Source organism: Protopterus annectens, chromosome 1.part1 (genome assembly GCF_019279795.1).
Source record: "Protopterus annectens isolate FY-2018-M chromosome 1.part1, PAN1.0, whole genome shotgun sequence".
Classification (NCBI taxonomy): Eukaryota; Metazoa; Chordata; order Ceratodontiformes; family Protopteridae; genus Protopterus; species Protopterus annectens.
Window position 1 is genome coordinate 1,475,496,997 of NC_056726.1, and position 24,413 is coordinate 1,475,521,409.

General features: G+C 41.9%; 1 protein-coding gene across 2 annotated transcripts in view; it reads left to right on the top strand.

Annotated features, from left to right (window-relative positions):
- The window catches only part of TMEM234 (transmembrane protein 234), a 156,287-nt gene that overhangs the window by 40,079 nt on the left and 91,795 nt on the right, over positions 1-24,413 (top strand). For both annotated transcript variants that reach the window (XM_044082530.1, XM_044082538.1), the window contains exon 2: positions 7,201-7,352. In XM_044082530.1, the coding sequence (XP_043938465.1) occupies positions 7,201-7,352 (152 nt within the window). The remainder of the gene's footprint in view (positions 1-7,200; positions 7,353-24,413) is intronic.

The window sequence follows — 24,413 nt, forward strand, 5'->3', positions numbered from 1 at the left end:
AGGGGTCAGCCACATCTCTTCTCTTATGTCAAACTTAGTCTAGTAAATCTTATTGGCTAAAAGGAAATAAAATGTTATCTATTCATGTAACTTGTATTTCTAATAACTTGTATATTATGTCTTTATGCCACTAGATATAATATGCATTTCTAATTCTAAAGTGCTGCTGTTTAGTAGAGCTTAAACAGCACTACATTTTCTTTTCCTATTTATAATTTTTGCAACTCTTAATGTAATGTTGGAGCTTTTCTCCCTGGGCCTTTTCTAAAAAGAGACTGTGTGCCCAGTAAGACTTTCCCTATCACCAAATGCAATAAATAAATTAATTAAATTCTGACAGAGACAGGGCTTCCTCTCATGCAGATTCCCAAGCCCAGAATTCTGATGATACAGAAAACTGGTCCTTACAACTTCCTTCAGAGGAATGTTCTTTTTCCCAGATTATTGCCAAGATGAATGAGGTATTTTTATGGAGACAAATGGAATTTCCCCCTGAAATGAAGAGACATGATGATATGTTACAAGCAGATATACTTCATTCTACACCTACTCCCCCTCGAGTGCCTTTGAGGATGTATGTAATAAAGTCTGTAACAATTGTGATTCACAACCATCAGTTCCCAAAAAAAGCAGATTGGCTTTACAAAGTTTCACAACTAATAAACACTTCTTTTCTCACCTTAAGTCAGACCCTGCAACAATATCAACATCTACACCAGCAGGGAACAGATTCTTGATGTCATCTAAGCATTCCCGAGTAGACAGGGAGGGGAAGATTTTGAACAGATTTGGTAAAAGACTTTCCTTTTTCCACTTTGGCATAAACTCTCAGGCAGTTATGTGGAAGTTAGTGCTTTTTTATAAAAACAGTTTGAGAGGCATAGCTATCACTCTTCCCCCCGAAGGTAGTGCCTATCTCAGTACTATTGTTTGTGACATTTCCCAGGTGTGTATGATTGTGCAGATACTATGTGTAGGGCCTCTTCTTCTGCTACTATTTTGATGAGGTATGCCTAGGTATAAAAGCAGATGTTTTCAAATGAGGTAAAATCTGAAATTTTGAATTCAGATTTAGATTAGGTTTTATTTGGACCATCTGCTACTTAGGCCCTCAAACAATATGATGAGACAACAAAATTAATTCAGGGAGTTTCTAAGATTTTTCAGGACCTTGTTACAAATCTCTCATATCCTCCTTCATACCTAAGAAACCAAACAAGCAATCCCTGCCTTCTTAGGTGAAACGAGAAAACAAAAATGACAGGAAGGGAACAGTAAGAAACAAGGATCATTTACAAAAAAGCAACAGTGTACAACTTCAGAATGACTGTGCCATCATTCTATCCCTTTCCTGCCCAAATCTCATGACAGTCTACAACTTCAGAATGACTGTGCCAGCATTCTATCCCTTTCCTGCCCAAATCTCACGACAGTGTACAACTTCAGAATGACTGTGCCATTGTTCTTTCTCTTTCCTGCCAAATCTTGCAACAGTGTACAACTTCAGAATGACTGTGCCAGCATTCTTTCTCTTTCCTGCCCAAATCTCGTAACAGTCTACAACTTCAGAATGACTGTGCCATCATTCTATCCCTTTCCTGCCCAAATCTCATGACAGTCTACAACTTCAGAATGACTGTGCCATCATTCTATCCCTTTCCTGCCCAAATCCCACGACAGTCTACAACTTCAGAATGACTGTACCATCATTCTATCCCTTTCCTGCCCAAATCCCGCGACAGTCTACAACTTCAGAATGACTGTGCCATCATTCTATCCCTTTCCTGCCCAAATCCCGCGACAGTCTACAACTTCAGAATGACTGTGCCATCATTCTATACCTTTCCTGCCCAAATCTCACAACAGTCTACAACTTCAGAATGACTGTGCCAGCATTCTTTCCCTTTACTGACCAAATCTGTTTAAACCTGTCACAATGAACTGGTTCTGTGCATTCATTTTTGGCAACAGATTGTGGCAGACTCATGGGTGTTTGGGGTGTATTGAATGGATTACAGTTGGCACTTAACACAAAAACCTCCTTTCAGGAGAGGTCCTCTCCACCCTCCAAACCAAAAAGAATGTTGTCCTCAGGTTCTTCAGCACTTGTTGACCCTTGGAGTCATAGAACCAGTTCCATTAAATCAAAGGGGCAAAAGATTCTATTCCAGAATGTTTCTTTTACCAAAGAAAGTCTTCTTGGAGATCATTTCTAGACATTTCCTTCTTAAAACTGAATGTGGAAGTTACAACATTTGGGATTGTTGACCCTTCAGGGTCTATTTCCTGTCATTCCCCAGGGAAGGTTTATAGTAACATTGGACCTGAAAGATACGTACCATCACATTCCCATAGCCAACAGCTTCAGGAAATTTCTATGATTTTCTGTGTTTGGGTTATATTATCACTTCTCTACATTACCCTTTGGGTTATCTACTGCTCCAAGAGTTTTTACAAAGTGTCTGGCTCCAGTCATAGCTGATTGCACACTGAATGACACTGACATTTTTCCTTATTTAGATGATTTGCTTACCTTTGCAGTTTTTTCCCAGATGTCAAGAGTCCTTAACATTAGTTAGATCTTTTCTAACTAATCTGGGATTCCAGATAAACATTTAGAAATCCTCATTGACCCAGTCACACAGATTTTCTTTTTAGGGTGTCTTATAGACACTCTGCAGCATTTTTTTTTCTCCAGGCGAAGGTGGACTTTTGTCTGGAAAGCTTTCTGAGCTTCTCATCTCAGTCTCCGACTTTGGCCAGAGAGTTGCTAAGGATTCTGGGGTTCATGGTATCTTTGATTCTTATGATTCCTCTTACCAGGTTACACATGAGAAAGATTTAATGGCATCTAAAGACACATGGACCCAACATTTATATCCTCCGAATTATCAGATACCAGGCTTGGGCTTTGTAAAAATGGAACTGTACCAGTGGAGACTACAAATACAAGCAAATGTAGGTGAGAAGGAATCTCTAAAAATAATTGTAGGGACCCTGTTTTGGCCCAGGCAACATTGGTCAGTAGAAATTTGTATATTGGCAAGTGGAAGATGTTTTCTAGGTGGTGGCTAGCTCTTAGCCAGGGCCGTATCATGGATTATGTACCATTGATGCTTAAATATTTATGTGACTTACTTGATTATGGTGTTTTGTACCTCTCTGTTAAGGTACATCTTGTGGCCATTTTGGAATGCATACTTATGAATCTTCCAGGGCTTTTGGAAGATGGCCATTGGTTGTGTTTTGGGCAAGATACAACTGATACACCCTAAAGGCTATTACAACTTACACAACTGTACTTTCTTCCTTTTCATGCGATTTGCCAAGGGCAATTACCACAAGCCTCCTCACAGACTGGATCTAATTACAAAAGACAGGCAGAGTTTGATACACCCCAATCTGAAGAAACTACATAGAACTGCTTGGATCATTCAAATGTTGATACCTTTTGGGACCTTATTTCTGAGGACATCCAGCAGATACTAAAGGAGGCAATAAAGCCTGCCTTTAGGAAATCTTAGTGGAAAAGATTTGGTAGTTGGAACTACATTAACAACCAAGTTCCACTCAGAGGTTCTGTTACACTAGTTTTATAATATTTATGTGCGATACTTTCCTTTGGCCCATCTTATTCCTCTATCAAAGTTCATCTGTCATACATTTCAACATATCTGCTCATAACTCCTCCTCCCCTTTCTTCTCAAACTTTAGTCATGCAGTTTCTGAAAAGGGTTTTACACATAAGACCAACTTGTAAACAGGTGGCACCTACTTAGAATCTTAACTTTTTTATTGGAAGTTAACGCTGCCTCCTTTTGAAGCAGCTTATCAGGATGGTTTACAGTTCATTATTTGGAAGACGGTATTGCTCATTGCTCTGACTTCAGCAAGAAGGGTATCTGAGTTGCAAGCTTTTATGGTATGTAAACCCTATTTGATATTCTGTAGAGACTGGATGATTTTAAGAACAAACACCATATTCAGGACAAGAAGTGCTTTCTGAGTTTACATTGAATCAAACCACCAATCTCCCTGTTTTCTTTTCCGAATCTAAAAATTGGAGAGAGAAGATTCTACATACTCTAGATGTGCATAGACAATGCAGGTACTGTCTTGACAGAACTAGGTCTATTACGAAAGCTGAACAGCTGTAGATCTCCTGTTAAGGGACAAAGATGGCTACCTCTGGAAACTACCACATTGATAATACACCTCTAAGAGTAGATCAGTGGTCAAGGATTTGCGAATGCATTTAAACAGTAGCCTGGCCTTTGACCGTCATGTGTCTATGGTAGTAAAGAAATAATTCCATGTCAGGCACCTTATAAACAAAATAATTACCTTAACTTTGACTACTGCGTATCTACAGTTGTGAGGAAAGCTTTCCACATAGCTCACTTGATTAGTAAAGGCATCACCTCAACAACAAAAGAAGTTATAACCCCCCCCACACACACACACACACACCCACACACACACACACACACTCAATTATGGGACGGATAAGTGCTAACGGCCCATTCGGTATGTGCCATACTAAGCATCTACAGCAATTAGATAGACATCAGAGGTTTCTAACAAAGAAGATCAAGGGCCTCCAGCATATGCCTTACACAGACCGACTAAAGTCCAAATCACTATACTCCATATCATATAGACTTCTTAGGGGAGACTTATGCCTGGCCTACAGAGCAACCCAAGACCTAAACCTAATGAACTTACTGCATATCAATAAATCAGATGGGTCTAGGGCTACCTGTTCCAGGGACTTAAATATGGCCTGCGACTTAAATCTGTCCCATCAGCATGTTCTATTTAACTCCCAGCAATTGCCATGTCTTTGGAACAGGCTACCAATTCATATGAAACAGAGCACCTGTGTGACGCTTGTTCGAGAGGAACCTGGATGAGTGGAAGGAGCACCATAAATTTTTACCGGGAATAGCGCCCACAACCCTCCTGGACATTGGCAGTCATCACTAAATGCAATCCTGGGTATTGACTAGTACCTTAGTAGCTCTATGGTATTACATTGGGTTAAAACAGCTAGGCTTAAAATGACCTCCGGGTCGATAGCCAAGTAATCTCCTATGATGCTGTGAATGATATTTAGGTCCAAGGACATCATTGTTCTGCTGTGCTGACTCCTCATCAGAACAATCACTGAGTACAGTGCCACCTTCAGTATGTACCTGAACAGGCATATGCAACAGCTAGGGCATTCACAGTGGATCCCCACAAAAAGAATACAGGGCATAAACAACATGTCCTACATGCACCACCTCAAAATCCTATCCCCGTACTCTGTCTCCTATAGACTGCTGAGAAAACATCAATGCCTAGCCTACAAAACATCCTCTGATCCTGCTTTGGATCTGTTGCAGATCTGCAAAGCAAATAGCATCATAATTATCCAATCTAGGGACCTAAACCTTGTCTGCAACATAAATAGGATATGTTTGAGGGACACAGGTATGTGTCTTAGAGACTATCCCTTCTCTAGAACAGACTTCCCATCCATGTGAAGTAAAGTTCTTCAAGAATAACTTGGATCAGTGGATGGAGAATTATAAATTTACTCCTGATCTGGCATCTGCTACTTCAAGATTGTTGTTCCTTCATATTATCTTTTGTTATTACCCATGTTAAAACACTTGTAGGCAGGGTCAAGGCACATTCATCTAGAGCCTTGTCTTTTTTCAATGGAATATTGGAAGGGTGGATTCTAGAAACATACCACAGTGCCAGTGGTTTGGTGCAGAAGGCTGTGGGTTTTATTCCCACACCAAGTAGCTGGATTGTTGACACTGCAGTGCAGCATTAGCAGGTGCTGTACTTCTGAGTGTGTTGTTCATCGGATCAGACATTAAACCAAGGTCCAGTCTACTTTAGTTGATGGTAGATGAGGTGTATGTAAAACATCCCATGGCACCTATTGAAAAGATTAGGGGAAGTTCTTTTATACCCTGGTCAAATTTCCCCTAGTAGTATAAGTAACTACCTCAGGTCTCCCCTGAGAAGAAGCCACCAGCCTAGCAGGACTAGCCCGGTCAACAAAGAATGAATGAATAAATACTTGGTCCTCTGTACACACCTTTACAAAGTACTACAAATTGGATTCTTTCCCAAGATCCAGAACAGGCTTTGCTAGGACCATTCTCTAGGGGATCCTAGTTCCTAATCCCACCTGCCAGATGGAATAAACTACGGTAATCTACCCATACAGCAAAACCTAATGCAGCAGTGACTTATGATGAGCATAGTACAATTAAAATTATTATTATAAAAACTAAAATTATATAAAATTATTAAATCACTGCTGCAGTAGCAGCTCCCACCCTCCATCCCCTTCGTTTTTAATATAGTTTGTTTGTTAAAGTTATGGGTTCCTAATTTTTTACCCTTTTTTAAGAAACAGAATTCTCTCTTTTTCTGATAGCAGGAAAGACTTGGGCATTTTGGCTGTCAGGCTGCTGTTTTCTCCACTCTCAGTCTGAGCAAACAGTCTGGGCACGTGTGGAGGGAGCCAAAGGTTTTGGAAGGCTGGCTGTTATATCCTTGGTAGGATATATCTCATAAGGCTATTGCAGCAGTGATTTAATTGAACATCTACTGTTATGGTAAGTGAAACTTACATAATTGCACTTTATGATAACATGAGATCCGCAGTGGTGGACACTTGTTAAATGCATAAGAATGAAACGTGGAACTCGGAAGTCTTAAAATACACAAGACAGACGCATGCGCACACACACACACACACACACACACACACACACACACACACACACACACACACACACACACACACACACCTTCTTCATCATTCCTTTGCTCACACATGCTGCACCCCTCCCAGTCATATGACATACATCTCAGGCTTCTTGTACTTCTTAGAGGAATATTACATCACTTATCAGGTATGTAACAGTTCCCCAATCCAAGTTACCTGCAGCCTAATCATGACTAAGATAATTTATTACTGCTAAATTATTATTATTCCATAAAAAGTCAGTGAATTGAATTAAATACATATAATTTAAATAGTCAGTTTAGTGTCTGAAGTGATGAAACATCTGTTGCCTTAGGTATGATTACAGTGTCAAATTAGGAGACTCGGATTGTGTGCTTCAGCCTGTAATTGAATTGTTCTTTATCACAGATGTGAAAATCATAAATGTTTGTTTGTTTTTCTAGTGGAAGTGTCCAGCCTCCTGCTTGTGGCTGCCCTTTGGGGAATTACTAACCCATTTTTGAAGAAAGGAACAGAAGGAATTGAAAAGATTGAGAAAAGAAACCGAGTTGTGCAGCTTTTTTATGAGATTAAATTTCTTTTTCTCAATTACAAGGTGATAGTTTTCACTTATTTATTGTTATACTTGTTGTTCTGTAAAACTGGAAACCTTTCTAATGTTTAACTTGTGTTTTAACAGAAAACTGTGATCCTGGAGTATACATTTTATTATTACATTTGATGTTAAGTTGTCTATCTCGCCTTCATTCTTGCTGGATGGGTTCGGAGCCAATCCTCGGCTCTGACTCGGCCTTCTACTAAAGCTCGAGAGCTATTTACTGGCTCGAGGACTCCCCATATCCAACAATGCTAGGCGTCAGATACCCAGATCTCATTTGCCACTTCAGCTATGAGGTTGCGTTTTTTTACTGGCTCAGGTCGTATTAATCCTTTTTTATCTTTTTCAGCTAAAATTTAACTGTTATTTTCTTAGACTTAGGTTGTCTTAACTGTTAGTGTAGTTGTACTGTGTATCCCCTAGTTTGTCCCACTTAGGAAACTCGTTTTCTGTTAGCGAGTTTCTCCATTTCCTCCCCCTTGTTCCTTCTCTATTAATGGCTAAACCCCCCTTGTTGTAACTATAGGTGTAGTGTTTAGCCTTATAATTTTTATTTAGATTGTTGTAGTTATTTTTTATTAAGTGTGGGTGTTTGTGATAGTTTTTTCTACTCACTACTGTTACCTTATCTAGTGCGGGCATGTGACTGTGTCTGTGTGTCTGGTTTAAGCACTAGAGTAACATTTTTTTTTTCTCGCTTTGGTATCCCCGGGCCAGTATGTCCAAAGATACCAAAGTTTCAGGCTTCAAGAAGTGTGACTCGTGCTGTCAGAAGATGTCTCTGACAGACGATCACACTTCTTGCGTGTATTGCTTAGGTTCCCTACGCCTGCAGGACTCCTGTTCGGTCTGTCATGCCTTCAGCCTGAGAGTCCTGCAGGAGCGTAGGAACAAACTTATCTTGAGAGGCCTACTCAAGCCAGAGGGATCCCCGGCAAAGCCTCAGTCAGGGAAATCCTCAAAGCCCGCCAAGCCGTCAGCTCCCAGTTTCGAGCCGTCGCCGGGCGGAGCATCTGCTTCTTCATCGGCTCCGGCTGGGGCCGACACTTCTAGACCTCTATCGGCTCCGACTTTGATGTCGGAACCATCATTAGGCCGGAAACGTTCTAGGTCCCCTTCCCTAGAATCGGTTCGCTTGGCTCCGAGGTCAACGTTACTGCAGTCAGAACGGAGCCATAGGTCCCATTCCTCTCGGTCTTCCAGGTTATCCGACCATGACTTAGAGAGGGTGGTCAGTAGACTACTTAAATCGCAGGCCCTGGCCAAGATGTTAACCAGCCCTTCTCAACAGACTGTGGCTATCCCGGTGTCTTCAACAGTTCCTCCTCCGACTCCCCTTTTGTGTTCGGAGCCGGAGCTGGTTGGGGCTCGAATCTTGGAAATGTCGGAGCCGATACCACACCTTTCGGCTCCTTCATCGGCTCCAATCTCTTCATTGGTTCCTTCCTTGGAGGGATCTGGGCACCGGGACTCCCTCGTCGGCTCCGAGGGGGCGAGTGGCATCGGACCCTTGTCCGACCCCGTTCTCCCTCTCAGGGCTTCGGCGCAGGTGAGCTCTGCCCCATCGGCCTCAGAGCCATCCCTCTCGGTGCTGGGAGGGGTTCACGTCTCTTCGGAGCAGGGACCCTCTGCTCTGCCTGACAGGGGCACCTTCGAGGTCATGAGGAGCGTGCTGACTCCTGTGTCGGCTCCACGATTGGCCCCTTTGGCTCCTCCCCCCATGGTGCCTGCATCAGTCTCTGTCCACCCTCCTGACTCCAAGCATGGAGAACAGACGCTCCAGGTTGCCCCATTGGGCGTATCTTCCTCTTCCGAGGCCTCCCCTGATCATTCGGAGGAGCCTCCTTGGAAGAGAAAATGTAAGAGGAAACATGTTGACTCCCCCGAGTCAGTCACGTCTGATACCGACTTGGAGGATTCAGAAGGGTCCCCAAGGTCCCCCCATGAGGATGTCTCTTTTTCAGACATCTTCGAGATCCTTAGGCAGAGGGGGAACTGGACTGCCCTTAACCCTTCCGAGGACGAGTCGGTGTACCTGGATGCATTTGGTTCTCACCCTTCCACCTTCTGGGTGTCTCCGCCTTTCATCCCGCTAATGGAAGTGGTGGCTTGAAAGGCGTGGACAGCCCCGGACACAGTGGAACCAACTCCCCACAGGCCCACTAAATTTATTACAGCCCCATCTGATAAACAATTTCTGATAAAAGGTGTCCCTGTTGATGCCATGGTGGTGGCAGCAGCCACTAAGAAGGAGTTGGCTGACCCTTCGGTGCCTGTCTATCCACCTAATAAAGAATCTAGGACAATGGACAGGTACGGGAAGCGGATGTTTTCTTCAGCGACCTTTTCCATGCGGTCGCTGAATTATCTGTGCCATTTCACCCGCCTTCAAAGGGATCTTCTTAAGGAACTGGGTGATACCCTTCAGGATCCATCAGCTGCGGGTTCTTAAGACAAGACTAACTCCCAGCTGACGACCCATAACTCTGTAGTCAACTCCTCCATGCGGCTCATTTCTTATGCAGCAGATGGGGCAAGTAGGGCCACAGGTACAGGCGTGGCTTTGAGAAGACATGCCTGGATGCGGTTATGCAACTTTGCTGACCCCTTTAAAGCATCCTTCACCAATACCCCCTTCGATAGTTCGGCTCTGTTTGGACCACAGGTGAAGGATACCCTTACCAGGTGTGAGCAGGAAGGCAAGACTCTCTCTGCCGTGGGAGTCCGTTTTTCTACTCCCTCTAGACCATACCCTAAAGGTCAGAAGAGTGGAAAAATGTGGTTTCTGAAACCCCAGGGAGTCGTGCCTGACACACGAGGCGAGTTTCCCTCCAGGGGCAGAGGAGGGAACAATAATAGATGTTGCCCGAGGGGCAGAGGGGGTCCGCAAAATCAGGGTAGCAGAGAATCTTTCTCTGACAAACCCTTTCAGCACCCCTGAGGGGCTGCCCGACTGTCCACCTTTGGAGGCAGTCGGGGGAAGATTGTCACTGTACACAGAAGCCTGGCAACTCCTCACACAAGACAAATGGGTATGGTCTATCATATCCGAGGGTTACAAAATCCCCTTTGTCCACACCCCTGTACAAACAAACAGGTCCCTTCCAGATGTTCCACCCGGTCTAAGGGATCAAGCAGTACTAGAAATTTCAAAACTGCTAGAAAAAAGGGCCATCCAGCCAGTCCCAGCAGACCAGCAAGGATCAGGGATTTACTCCAAGTTCTTTTTGGTACCAAAAAAGACAGGGGACTGGAGACCCATTTTGGATCTCAGCAGGTTAAACAAATCTGTTCAAAGAACGAAGTTCCGGATGGTCACGCTTCAGTCCATTCTACCCTTTTTGGGTCAGGACAATTGGATGTGCTCCATAGACCTCCAGGATGCGTACTACCATATAAAAATGGACAGATGCTCCAGAAGGTTTCTCCTCTTCTGGCTGGGAGCCAGTCACTATCAATTCAGAGCCCTGTCCTTTGGTCTCACCACAGCCCCCAGGGTGTTCAACAAATGCATGGCAGTGGTTACGGCCCACCTGAGACGGCGAGGATTCCAGGTGTTTCCATATCTAGACGACTGGCTCCTGACTGCTTCCACCAGGCATCAGCTAGTACGAGCCAAGGATTATACCATCCAAACTTGCTCCGAGCTAGGTATCTCTATAAACTTCGAAAAGTCTGCATTGTCGCCTTGTCAATCTATAACCTTTATAGGCGCAAGATTAAATACAAAAGAGCTGTCGGCAAAACTTCCCTTAGAAAGAGTATCAGACATTCGCCGACATGTCCAGACCTTACTACAGTGCAAGAGAATTCAGGCCAGATATTTACTGAAAACCTTGGGTCTCATGGCAGCAGCAATCACATTAATTCCCCTGGCTCGTTTTCACATGCGGATTCTTCAATGGATGCTTTTTACCCAATGGTCTTTTCAACAGCTTCCGATGTCTCACAACATAATAATCACCCAATCATGCAAAGACCACCTGTCTTGGTGGATGGTCTCCTCTCAAGTACTTCAAGGCAGACCGTTTGTTCTTCCTCCTCCTGTTGCCACGGTGACAACAGATGCCTCTCTGATCGGGTGGGGGGGCATTTTCAGGGCAGAACTGTACAGGGCACTTGGCAACCTCTAGAGTACCACCTGCACATAAACGTCTTGGAGATGAGAGCGGTACTTTTAGCGTTGCAAGCTCTTCAGGACTCTCTACCCACCGGGACTATTGCAATTCAGACAGACAATGTGTCTGTAGTGTGGTACATCAACAAGCAGGGCGGAACCAGGTCCTATCCCTTATGTCGAGAAGTACTCAGACTCTGGCAGTGGGCGATCTCCTCTCAACGGTTTCTGATAGTAACGCACATCCCCGGGAAGTCCACCGTCATAGCGGACAGGCTAAGCAGAGCTATTCTCATGCCTCATGTGTGGTCTCTCAATCAGTTAGTAGCGGACAAAATTTTCCGCAGATGGGGTCAACCTTGCTGCGACCTTTTTGCAACCCCCCTCAACAGCAAGTGCAACGATTTCTTCACTCTCTTCCCCCTCCCAGGCCACTTCCCCAGAGACGCTCTATTTCACGATTGGCCCCGGGGTCTTCTGTATGCATTCCCACCCTTTCCCTTAATTCCCAAACTAATTCAGAAAGCGACCGCATTGGGATCCAGGATGATCCTCATTGCCTCTTACTGGCCTCGACAAATTTGGTTCCCATTCCTGCATCGTCTCCTGCTGGAGCAGCCTTGGAATCTAGACCCAGTGCCAGACCTCTTGGTCCATCAGTCGGGCGGGCTGCACCAATCCCTTCAGTCTCTCAACCTCACAGCTTGGTTGCTCCACTTCCAACCTTAGCCAGGCTTCCACATATTTCTCAGCCAGTGCATGAAATCATCCTTTCTTCACACAAATCGGCTACCAGGAAGACTTATGCTAGTAAGTGGAAACATTTCTCTTTCTGGGCGGAGGCTAGAAATATAGACCCCTTTACAGCCCCTGTCCATCACGTTCTATATTTTTTAGCAGAACTTTTTCGAGCAGGTTCCTTGTCTGCCACCATTCGGGTCCAATTGGCTGCTATCGCTAATTTCCACGCTGGCCTGTCAGAAACCAGCATCATGTCCCACAAACTTTGTAAGGCCTTTCTTAAAGGGACTATTTTACTTAGGCCCCCGGTTAGAGATCCCCTGCCTCCGTGGGATTTAAACCTGATATTAACTTCCTTGATTCTCCCTCCCTTTGAACCTGCGGCCTCCTGTTCCTTAAAATTACTCTCCTGGAAGACTCTCTTCTTAGTAGCCATCACCTCAGCTAGGAGAGTGTCGGAACTTCAAGCCCTCTGTATTCGTCCTCCTTATCTTGTGTTTCACAAGGGTAGAGTTTCACTCAGGACTAATCCCTCCTTTCTGCCCAAAATACCTTCTGAGACAAATCTGAATCAAACTATTGATCTATCTGTCTTTTTTCCTAACTATTCGAACAGAGCTGAACAAAAGTTACACCAAGTGGACGTTCACAAGCAATTACGTTTTTATTTGGATAGGACTAAACAAACAAGAAAATCGGACCAACTCTTCCTATCCTATGCTGAGGGCAAGCAGGTCCTGCCAGTTTCTAAAGTAACCTTTTCCAGGTGGTTGGCCTCTATTATCACTTTGATTTATCAATTGAGGCATAAAGAACTCCATACAAAACCAAAAGCTCATTCCACCAGAGCATTAGCTACGTCAGTAGCTTTTCAAGCAAGACTACCAATGGAATCTATTTGTGCTGCAGCCACATGGGCTACTCCTCATACTTTCATTTCACATTATAAGTTGGATATGGCCTCCAGGTGTCGAGCTGATTTTGGTTCCACTGTGCTCAAGAGTCTGTTCCGATGAGCCACCCAGGGCTAAGGTGCTAGGGACGCTGTCCCATCCAGCAAGAATGAAGGCGAGATAGACAACTTAACATTAAGAAGTTATCTACCTACCATAACGTTCCATGTTAGTTGTCTTCTTCTCGCCTTATTTCTTGCGTCCCACCCTCCATCCCCCTAGCCTGGACAGACCGAGAAGAACCCCTTTTGAGGCCTTCTCCCTCTGGCTGAGTTTTATCTAGGTTATGTCCTCCTCTGTTTTTAGTGCTGTAGGTAAACCGTGTAGTTTGGACAGGTGTCCTTAAAAATTTTTTTCCACGGTGTTAGCTCTGCCAAACAAGATCTGGGTATCTGACGCCTAGCATTGTGGGATATAGGGAGGCCTCGAGCCAGTAAATAGCTCTCAAGCTTTAGTAGAAGGCCGAGTCGGAGCCAAGCATCAGCTCCGAACCCATCCAGCAAGAAAGAAGGCGAGAAGAAGACAACTAACATGGAACGTTATGGTAGGTACATAACTTCTTAATCTTACTCATACTGCTATCACAAGCAGTGAGCTAACAAAGACATGCAAACAAGATGTGGAGCAGATATGTTCAAGGAAATGGAACGAGAAGTCAGGTTTCAAGAATCTAAAGGGAAGCCATCAGACCACTTTATCAGTTCAGTTCAATTCCTTTATTTGTACCCATAGGTACATTTAGTTTACAGTCATAAAGTTAGTGTTAGTCTCAACATATGTTTAGACACTTGAGCATGCATGCATACATTTAAACAAGCACCATCAAAAAATAATTTACACTCCGACAATTCCAAAAAAAAAAAAATTACGTCCTATATTGCACATCTCTGTTTGAATAATAGCTGTTAAAATACAACCATAATGCTTATGTATTCTACATTTCAAAACAGATACCTTCAACCAGATGAAAAGCTAAAATTCTGCTTTATTATTTTATCATTAGGCAGTGGTAGAGGATGTCAACAGGCTAGGGAAATTATTTTGCTCTCAGGAGCTGGGCTACTGCTGCTAAAGTTTTGGAAAAGTACTTATATTCTAGATCTGCAGGACCAGTAATAAGAACTCAGGCTTAATTCTGTAAGTTGCAAACAGGCTGACATGGACTGATGCACCAGACAGAATGTCTAGAAATGCGTATAGCAAACTGCAGTCTTTATTGTCTGGGAAGGATGGGTCTTACAAAATCATTGATGGTTGAAGAGGTATCTGACAGTGGACTGGTGGAAAAATAAGTTTTATTTAGCTTTCCTTGTTAGTCATGGCTTGTTTTGTTTTTGATGCATCAAATAATGAAGAATATTAAGCTACAATGCAGGAAAGTGAACATTTTCTCATTAAAATTTAAAATGCAGCTGCTTCACTACCTTTGAAGCTAGAGCACACTTTAAAGACATTTTATAAGCAAGTATTCCAGAATAATATTTCATGAAAACTTCAAGAGAATATGTTAAACTATTTTGGAGAGATTGTACTTTTTGACAGAGAGAGAGAGTGAGAGCAAAATGGTCAATATTAGAAGCGCTGCTTTCTTGAAAATGATCAGTAGTAAAGACATTGAAAGGAAAAGCCTGTTCCAGTAAAGTGTTTTCCTGAATTTATATCCTTATATTTCACTCAAAAGGCTCATTCTCTGATACAACAGCTGGAAAAGAATAATCTGGTTTCCAGTTCATACCAAGAAATAATTTTGACATGAAATACTTTGCAGAGATGCAGCCTCTCAACTGATTATGACTTCATAAGCTCTACTAGAAGATGAGAACTGCAGATTTGCAACTGTGACGACCGTGCCCTGGCCCAGCAATCAAGGAGCCTCAATCCTCACCACTAACGCCAGGGAGGTTGTCTCATAGAAGAGAAAAGGATAACCAATACACACAGTAAAGTACAATTTCCCTTAAGTGCACACAGAGATCACAGTCAGTCTGGGGCTGGTTGCTCCCTTGCTCATCAGGTCCCCAGTAAGACTCCCCACTGGCACAGCTATAGGGTCCAGGTCTCAGCCTAACTGGGCAAGCTAAAACCTCCAGTACCCTCTCTGTCCAACCAGTGCTTCTTGTCCCTGCCAAGTAGCTGACACAACACACACACACTTTGAAATAAATATTTATACAACTTCACAGACACTCCTGGGAAAGGCTGACACAGATTCTCCAGCTGTGCCCCTTTACCCAGACTATACGGTAGCAATTACTGCCACCACTCAGTTAATAATATCAGCTAGTAAAAGGCCCTTAAAAGGGTGTCCAATTATTACTGTGCAATATTATTATCCAATGGTAGTATGACTAACAGTCAAGGCTTACTTTAGAGTGGCCTATTACAATAACCTCTATAAATATGCAATGTACTCTAGAGCTTATCTCTACACAAATCAGCCACAGGTAGAAGGTTTTAAAAATATTTAATAATAAATAATTAAAACACAAGACAAAACTACTACACCACAGAGATATCTAAGAGTTCAGATATCACACAGAAACTTAAAATAATACAGTAGGACAGGTCTGATTTTAAAGAAAGATACCTAATTAATCTTTGATAGCTTTAACTATTCCTACAAGAAGTCACAGTGTTAAAACTTACATGTAAGCACAAGGCAGAGTGCTGAGAAGTTGGATGTCCAAAGTCAAAATGCTTCCAGTCTCTTATGAGAAATAGTATTTAAAACATTACTAACAAACATGTCTCTAATGCCCTCCCAAAATTACATCATTTTTGACACTTAGGTTTTCCCAGTATTCATATTGCATCATCTTAACACCTGGTCTGAGTTCTCAGGCAACAAACTGCATTATTTAGCAATCTAACACCTCCTCAGAAACTTACAATACAAGACATTTCACATGTATATGCTAGCAGAAACCAGAGCAATAAAGCACCTTCCACATCTAAATTCTAGTAATAAACTTTAGCCTTAAAATAATGGGCATGAACTCTTCATCCAGCCGCCATGGAGCCAAATTCTAACATGAAAGGGTACAACATGCTTCACTGGGCCAGTAGAGTGCAATGTTGTCGCATATTTTGTAGTTCCACATTTCACAGTATTCTTTACACTCAAGAAACATGCCTGTATTTTACATTTATTTACAAATGCCAGAATTATATATCAAATTCTATTTGACTAGGCTGGCAGCCTTCGCCCATCTCTCCCCAATCGTCACAGCAACATCCCTCCTTTTGTTGCCCATTCATCACAGTAAAAGATGAAAACGTTGGAGGGGGAATAGCTTATTTTCTGACAGAAGGAGCACTAAATTTAACACCCATGGAACACAGGCCTGTCCAACACACACTGCCACCCTTTACATGCAGATTTCTTAGGGGAGTCAGTGTGCAGAGGCATACATTATGCAGCAAGGCAGCTATTAGTGGAGCTTATAGGAGCTGCCTCAGAAGGGAAATCCTCTTAGGGAAATGGTAGGTCACCCTAACAGGTCAGGAAGCAATCCCATTCCCTATCATCTGATGCTTAGCACAAGGGGGAATTAATGGGCTAATGAGACACCATTGGCAGGAATGAATGAGTCATAAGACATTTTCCTAACACCATGATGACCTCCCTAGCAGAGAGAGAATACGCCATTTGAGTAAAGGAAGTGGATAAATTGGGCATACCAGTGGGTACACAAACAAAAAACATAAAAACTAACATTAGGAGGTTTGTTGTATCTAAGCAGAAAAAGTTTGTATTCTGCTGACAGTTCAATGTTTGGACATGTTTCAGCTAAATTTGTCTGAAACATTTCAATACCTATTTCACTTAGCAAATCTTGTTTTTCTTATTCTTGTATTATGATATCTTGTTTGTATTTTCAATGTGGCATCCACTGGGTCATTTGTTTTTTTTTTTTGTAACTGCTCTTGAAAGGAATTACTTCACTGAATTTCAGCCATGGCTCTGAGGATTTCTCTATCATCTGGAAAGGCTTCTTCCACAAATTTCTTGTAATATTAAAAATGAGAATGGCTTCTGTTAGTGGGAGAAAAATAGCAGGTAAATCTGTCTGTAGTTCATCTATGGATTTAGCAGCTGTGAAGAAGCTCCACGACTCAAAAGATGGAATGTGTCTGGCTGTGCACTGCAATGGCATCTGCCATGGCCTCTGGGAATCAGTCCGGCAAGTGACATGGGAAGAAATACTGGGACACTGAATACAAGTCCATGGATGTTTCTAGCATCTCTGGATCTAGTGGCTACAGGCACAGAGAGGTGCTTTTATGACCCCTGTCCATGTAGTCCATTTCAGAGGACATATCTGATGTGACTCATTTGTAGGCCACCCTTTGGCTTTGTGCATGTATTTCTAGACTGAAGCATCTGATTCATTGACTTCTACTGAAGGTTTTCAGAGAACTCCGGCATTTGAAAAGCAAATTCTGATTTCCAAGGGTTAAGTGTGTTGTCCTGAAGACCACAAGAAGATTATGGCTGCTGCCAGTGGACAGAGGCTTCCAGAGTAGTATCACCAGATAAACCAAGATCAAAAGTGCCAATGACAAAACCAGTGCATGCTAGCTTGCCTTGGCATAGGTCAGGAGGGACCTCAGTCTCTTCCACTTCCCAGGCCTCTTCTTTACAGCTCTTCCAGCTAGCTCAGGACTTTATGAATTTTCTAAAGTCTAAGCAGCCAGCTTTAGAAATTTATGAGTCATCACGGGTCCCTTGAAAGAAAAGGTAGGTGGAACCTGAGGTAGAGGATTCAAACTTCTAAGGATTCTTGAGGCAAATGAACTGACCTCTGTGAGACAGTTCCCATCTTCATCTGTATAGGAATCTGACACTGAGGACACTCTATTCTGTGCTTCAGCTCCAGAGGATTTCTCCTTTGGGGATGACCTTCATAAGACCAAGAAAGAGTTCCAGTGGAAAATTAAGGAATATTTCCAGGCCTAGCTCAGACAGAGAGCTTTCATTGACCTGCCTGACCCCAAAGCATTGGTTGTCCCTCCCTTCCTAAATGTCCTGGAAGATATGTTTGCTAATGCTTCTCTCAAGCCTGAATCCCTCTCCCTTGCCCTGAGGAAGTGTGACCCTTTTTACAACGTCAAGGAATTCCATAAGTTGCTGTACAAGAACTGCCTAGCTGATCCAGCCATGTTCATAGATTTTAGCAAGAGATCCTTTGTGGCTCCAACTACATACACCACCCCTAATGACAAGGAGAGTAGAATATGCAACAATTTGATTTATTTAAATATGTTAACTAGGTAGAGCACTGATTACAAATGACCAGTGTCAGTCACAACTCAGGAAAACATGAAAAGTTTGACAATTATAGAGATATGTAGCAAGAGATAAAATATAAGAGGTAAAGTGTATATAATTATGCACATGTTGACAATATACAGAAATGTTAGACAGTGATACAGATATAGATATATAGAGATTTCTGCAGTCGTAGAGACGGGTAGGCAGGTTTACAAAACATGCATTGCATTGTTACAAATGAATGTATATTTTAACAAAGGTTGTAGAAACTGCTGAGACAGCCTATAATGCAGACCCGGAGTTTGAAGTACGTCAGGAGTGCATGAGTACATCAGGAGTGCATGAGTACGACAAGGGTTTTAAGTACAGAGGGGTTACAGCGCAAGGAATATGGAGGGTGTTAGCAAACGGGAGCTAATGGCTTCATTACGTTGTGTGATTTGACATGTTACTTTGACATTTTTGGGAAGTACATTTTCAATTGAGAGTGGAATTTTAGGTTGTGTCTTTAAGTGAGATTGTTGTGGATTCCCAGATTTTGGGACCTAATACATAGAAGTAGTGCTCTGTACATTGGAGTTTAGCTTAAAGGGCCGGTAATGAGAGAGCAGAGTAGTCAAGTTGTCTTAAGTTTTAGACTGGGGATTCTCGTATTATTCTGGAAGCTGGGTTTGTAGCAAATTGAACAACATTAATGCAAAAAGGTGGACTGCTCTTAGTTTGACATGAAGCCATTTTGCCTTTTTTAGTGTTTTTACAATTCTGTTTTTACTTGGTAAGTACATGATGAACCTGTATATTTTACAAGTGAATGTTTGAATGAGAGTGTCATTTCTTTTTTAGGCTTTTGCTATTAAAGGGAGTCCATATTCAAGTTAGGATTGTAATTTTTTTTGCTATTGAGATTCTGAAGGGTTTTGAAGGGGGAAATTTTGTTAGCCCAGAATGGTACTGGGTTTATTTATTTATTTTTTTTCTTGTATTGCCAAAATATAAGAAGAAGCTGAGAGAGAGACATCCAGCCAGAGTCTCATATATTTAAATGGGTTAGTATTATTTGATTGCGGCATTGTTGATGGTACTTAATGATTTACTGTGTGGAGATAGCGTTGCTTAGTTTTTGTTTTGTCCTGAAGAGCATGTTTTTTTTTTTTGGATGTACAGGAGTCCCCTTGGACTGTGATGTTTTCATATGACATTGTGATCTGTAGTGAGAGTAGGGAACAGGTGGAGGAAGCCCTGGAGAGATGGAGATATGCTCTAGAGAGAAGAGGAATGAAGGTCAGCAGGACTAAGACAGTATATATGCGTGTGAATGAGAGGGAGGATAGAGGAATGGTGAGGATGCAAGGAGTAGAGGTGGCAAAGGTGGATGAGTTTAAATACTTGGGATCAATAGTTCAGAGTAACGGTGAGTGTGGAAGAGAGGTGAAGAAGAGAGTACAGGCAGAATGGAGTGGGTGGAGAAGAGTGTCAGGAGTGATTTGTGACAGACTAGTACCAGTAAGAGTGAAAGGGAAGGTTTACAAGAGGGTAGTGAGACCAGCTATGTTATATGGGTTGGAGACAGTGGCATTGACAAAAAGGCAGGAGTTAGAGCTATAGTAAAATAAGCAAACTATTGATTCTGGTTTGTAAGGTACACTGGACATGCAACACAACAATCTATTTTTAATTGTTATTTATTTTGGATCTATAGCATACTAGAACAACAGTTTTTACTTAGAATTTTCTTACAACTGTTTTAATTATCATTCAACTAACACAATCAAATAGGAAAAAACATATTAACACATATTTATAAGAAAAACTTTTTTGAATGGTCAGTTTTTTAATATTTATTATATTATCATGTTTTAACAAATTTTAAGTAATATAATTAATTGGAATGCATTTAATTAATTGCATTTACGTAATGTCACATGTCACTATTTTCTGTATTTAAACTCATTTAGGTTTCAAATTAATTTTGTTCTGAAGAAGCCTGGGATGAACCTGGGTGAAAGCGCTTAACTGTATTTGTGTATTTTGTGGATTAAAGTCATTACAAAAACGTGAATCTTTCGTTTGGTGGTTTCGTGGAGTTACAGAATTGGCTTTGACACAATCCCCCACTTGGGCATCATTGAATAGCTAACACAACTTGGCATAAATCCCTATCTCATCAGGTGGGTGGCCAACTGGCTCACCGACAGGACCCTCAAAGTCAAAATAGGCACCTCCACCTCCGATAGCAGAGCTCTCACTAGTGGAGTTCCCCAGGGATCTGTCCTGGGACCCCTACTCTTTGGCATCTGTTTCTCAGAGGCCCAGGCAAAGACAAAAGGCCTGTGGCTGACCAAGTTTGCGGACAACTGTAAGTTGGGTGCTATCATTGACTCCCCAAATGATGTTGACATACTACAAGAGGGTCTCACAGCAACTAATGACTGGTGCCAAAGTCATGACCTCAAGCTGAATGCAAAAAAAAGTGTCATCATACCATTTGGCAAAAACATGACCCCTACTGATTACCCCATCAATGGCAACCCCTAAGCACACGACCTGTGGTGAGAGACCTGGGTACTCGGGTTGATAAAAACCTCACATTCAGGGATTGCATCCAGAAGAAAAGAGGTTATTACCTCTCTATACTCCTCCCTCATTAGACCAATAATTAAGTATAATGCCCTGTTTGTGATGTACCCCTCTCCAAACATCTGCACCAACTAGAATCCATGGCCTCCAACACCTGTCTTATGCAGACAGGCTGAAATTAGTATTACTCTACTCTGTATCATACAGATTGCTCACAGGTGATCTGTGTCTCGCCTACAAGGCAATCTCGGACCCTGCCCTACTAGAGATGCTGCATACCCATAAGTCTAACTCCTCACATACTACCCACTTAAAAGGCCTGAATCTTATATGCAACATCAACAAAACCTGCTGGAAAGACAGGTTTGTCTCCCTGAGGCTTCCCCATTTCTGGAGTAGACTTCCCATAAACGTCAAATAGAGCACCTCGCTGACCCTCTTCAATCACAACCTTGATGAGTGGATGGGAAACCACAAATTTGTCCAAGGGGTTCCACCTGTGTCAGGGGTGACAGATGCTGACTGAGGTTTCTTTTTGGTGGATAAACCCTTGGCTAGGCTTGTAAGGGCCCCAGGGCCATTAGCCTAGTAACATCCTGTGATCCTATGATCAATATGCTACCCCAGAAAACAAATACAAATGAAAATTAAATAAAAAATAAATGAAAATCTGTGTCCTGTCTGTTCATTACTCCAAGAAATGTGACTGTAATACAGTTGATACATTGTGCACAGCAGCACTAAAAGGTCAGTTACTGTAGACATGCCTGGCAGACTGTCAAGTCCTGCAGGAGCATGTGAATGTAGAGCTCTTCACTGCCCCACTGGATAATAATTTCTTTATTCTGACTCCCTGCTGAAGGTGTCTTCAGTAGAAGGGGAAGATCATGCAATCTATTAAGCAGCTTTTTTCCTAGACACCCAAATACATCAGAAGCTACCTTACTAAATCTTGGCCTTCCTCCCCCCAGACAAGAAAAATGAAAACATGGAAAGAGAAAGAAGGATAAATTCAGAAAGAATGGCAAGCCAGACTAAAGGAGAAACCTGGGGCTACCAAGGCTGTTACACTCAGAGAGTGCAACTATGACTCATCCATGCTGTCCCTTCCCCACCTCATTAAAAAAATCTCACTCCAACCCTACCTTCCAACTCCCATCCCTCCCAGTTTAATATCTCCAAGTCTTTTAGGTTTCTAAAACCATGTCAGGAATGGACCTCATTCCTAAGTCGATATAATTAAAGTTCTTGTAATTAGTATTGTTTCAGTTTTTGATGTTAACCAAAAGTGTTCTTCGCAGCACCTACAATGTGCCTAGAACTGACTCCTGCAATTCATATGGAGTTACATGTATCAGTAACATATCTAAATATGACTGTAGATTGTTTTTGTATTTGACACATTGCTCCGACTACTATTGGAACTGTCTGTGTATCTTTCTTCCACATTGCTCTCATTTCTACCTGCACATCCTGATATTTTATGAGTTTGCATCTCTCTGTACATGAGACACTGTAATCACATTTCAGTGATCAATGCTACTTTCGTCTTTTTTAATGGACTACTATATCTGGCTTTCTCACGTCGTTTATTTGAACTGTCGGTAATAGCAATCTTATGTGATGTATAATTCAACAGTCTCTATAGTGCTTTGCAGTTCATGTTTCCATTGTTTCTCAGCTACTTCAGTATTGTAGTTTTTGCGCAATCCCAATGCAACAGTCTTACCACGTTATTGTGCCTTTCAGTGTACAGGCCTTCTGCCATGAGTGTATCACACCCAGCAACAAGCAACTGCTTCCAATTATTTTTTACAGAACCTACATTTGTCTGTTTTTCTCACGTGTTCAATGGACTTTGTAAACCAACATGTATGTAGTTCACTTTCCTGGGTTGCCATTATTAACTTTTCATCTTTTGGTTCCAATTCACCTCTCCTTAACTATTCCTGGAACAAATGCTGATCAACCTGAGATTTTGCTAGGAGGTCTCTATGGCTTTTTCACATTTCTGTCCTTCTCATCTGATCCTTCTCTTTATAATCTTTTTTTTGTTTGTTTTTTTGTTTTTTTTTTGGCACATTCAGTTGCTGTCTGATTTTTGTCTGCTTCTGGTTTGATTTCCATTCCTGCTTGATACCTAATTGCTTCTGCTAAACTAAGCAAAGAGGTCATCTTACATTTCCTCTCCTCATGTTTTAAGACTTTCACTATAAATGGATAAGATGAGGTTAGCAGATACATATGTGACTGCGGATCTACAAATATAATCAATTTCAAGGAGGGTCATGCCTTCTTCTGATCATGAACTATATAATTTTGATTTACACTGATTTTTGTATAATGTGATAAGCTTGAAGCATTTTCTTGTTTTCCTGTCCAACTGATCCAGTACCTGTTGAGACCAGTCAGCCACACCAAAACTGTAAGTTAGAACTGGAAGGGCAAATTGGTGTACAGCTTGGACTTCATCCCTAGGTGTCAAAGCTGTTTTCAGTGTTTGTTTTATTTGCATTTGTTCATGTTTTATTGCCCATCCTTCATCATTTCTCAAATATTTATACATTCCATCATGCTCAAGTTCCTTTATATCACATTATTGTCCCAGATTGATATTTTCTTGGTACTGCAATGTTCCGTCTTTAAACATTTAGTTTGCACATTTTTCAAAAACAAATGACATTCTTATTTCATCAGAGAGAGTTTTAACCACTTCCAGTTGTGGAGTTAGTTCCTCTTCTGATAAAATGTATAGTTCTAAGTCATCCACAAAAGTAGATGAGAAGTCTTTAAGGAAGTTTGTTTCCTGGGAGCCAAACTATAGCTAAGATTTAATCTGTTAAACAGCCTAATGGGTAAAAAGCAAAACAAAACAACAGCAGGGACAAAGAATTATCGTGGAATATCCTCCTTTGAATTTTTATCCTGAGATAATAATTTTTCCTTTATCGTGGCTTAGCTGCAAAGAGTTTGCCAATATTTCATGTTCACTGTAATGTAAGTGACTAATGTACTATGTGCCTTATACATTTGTAAACACTCCTTTATCCATGAACATGGGATGCTGTCAAAATGCTTTTTTTGTAATCTAGCCATGCCATACTTAGATTCTTCCCATTTTTACAATTCATTTTGCTCCATATGACTTTGTTTTGTTACCCTTTTGATCTATCGCCATGATTGAGTTTTCTTTTAAATGACTATAAATTCTGCATCAGTTCCAGTGTGTAGTTTGTACATCGTTGGAAGGCAAGTTATTGGTTTATAGTTTTTAGGATGGCTTCCTGGTTTGCTGTTCAGTGGAAGTATTGTTTTTCCCGCTATTAACCAGGATGGAGTCTGCTCGGGATGTGAATATACATAATTCTTAGTCAGGGAAAAATCTTTGTGTAAAG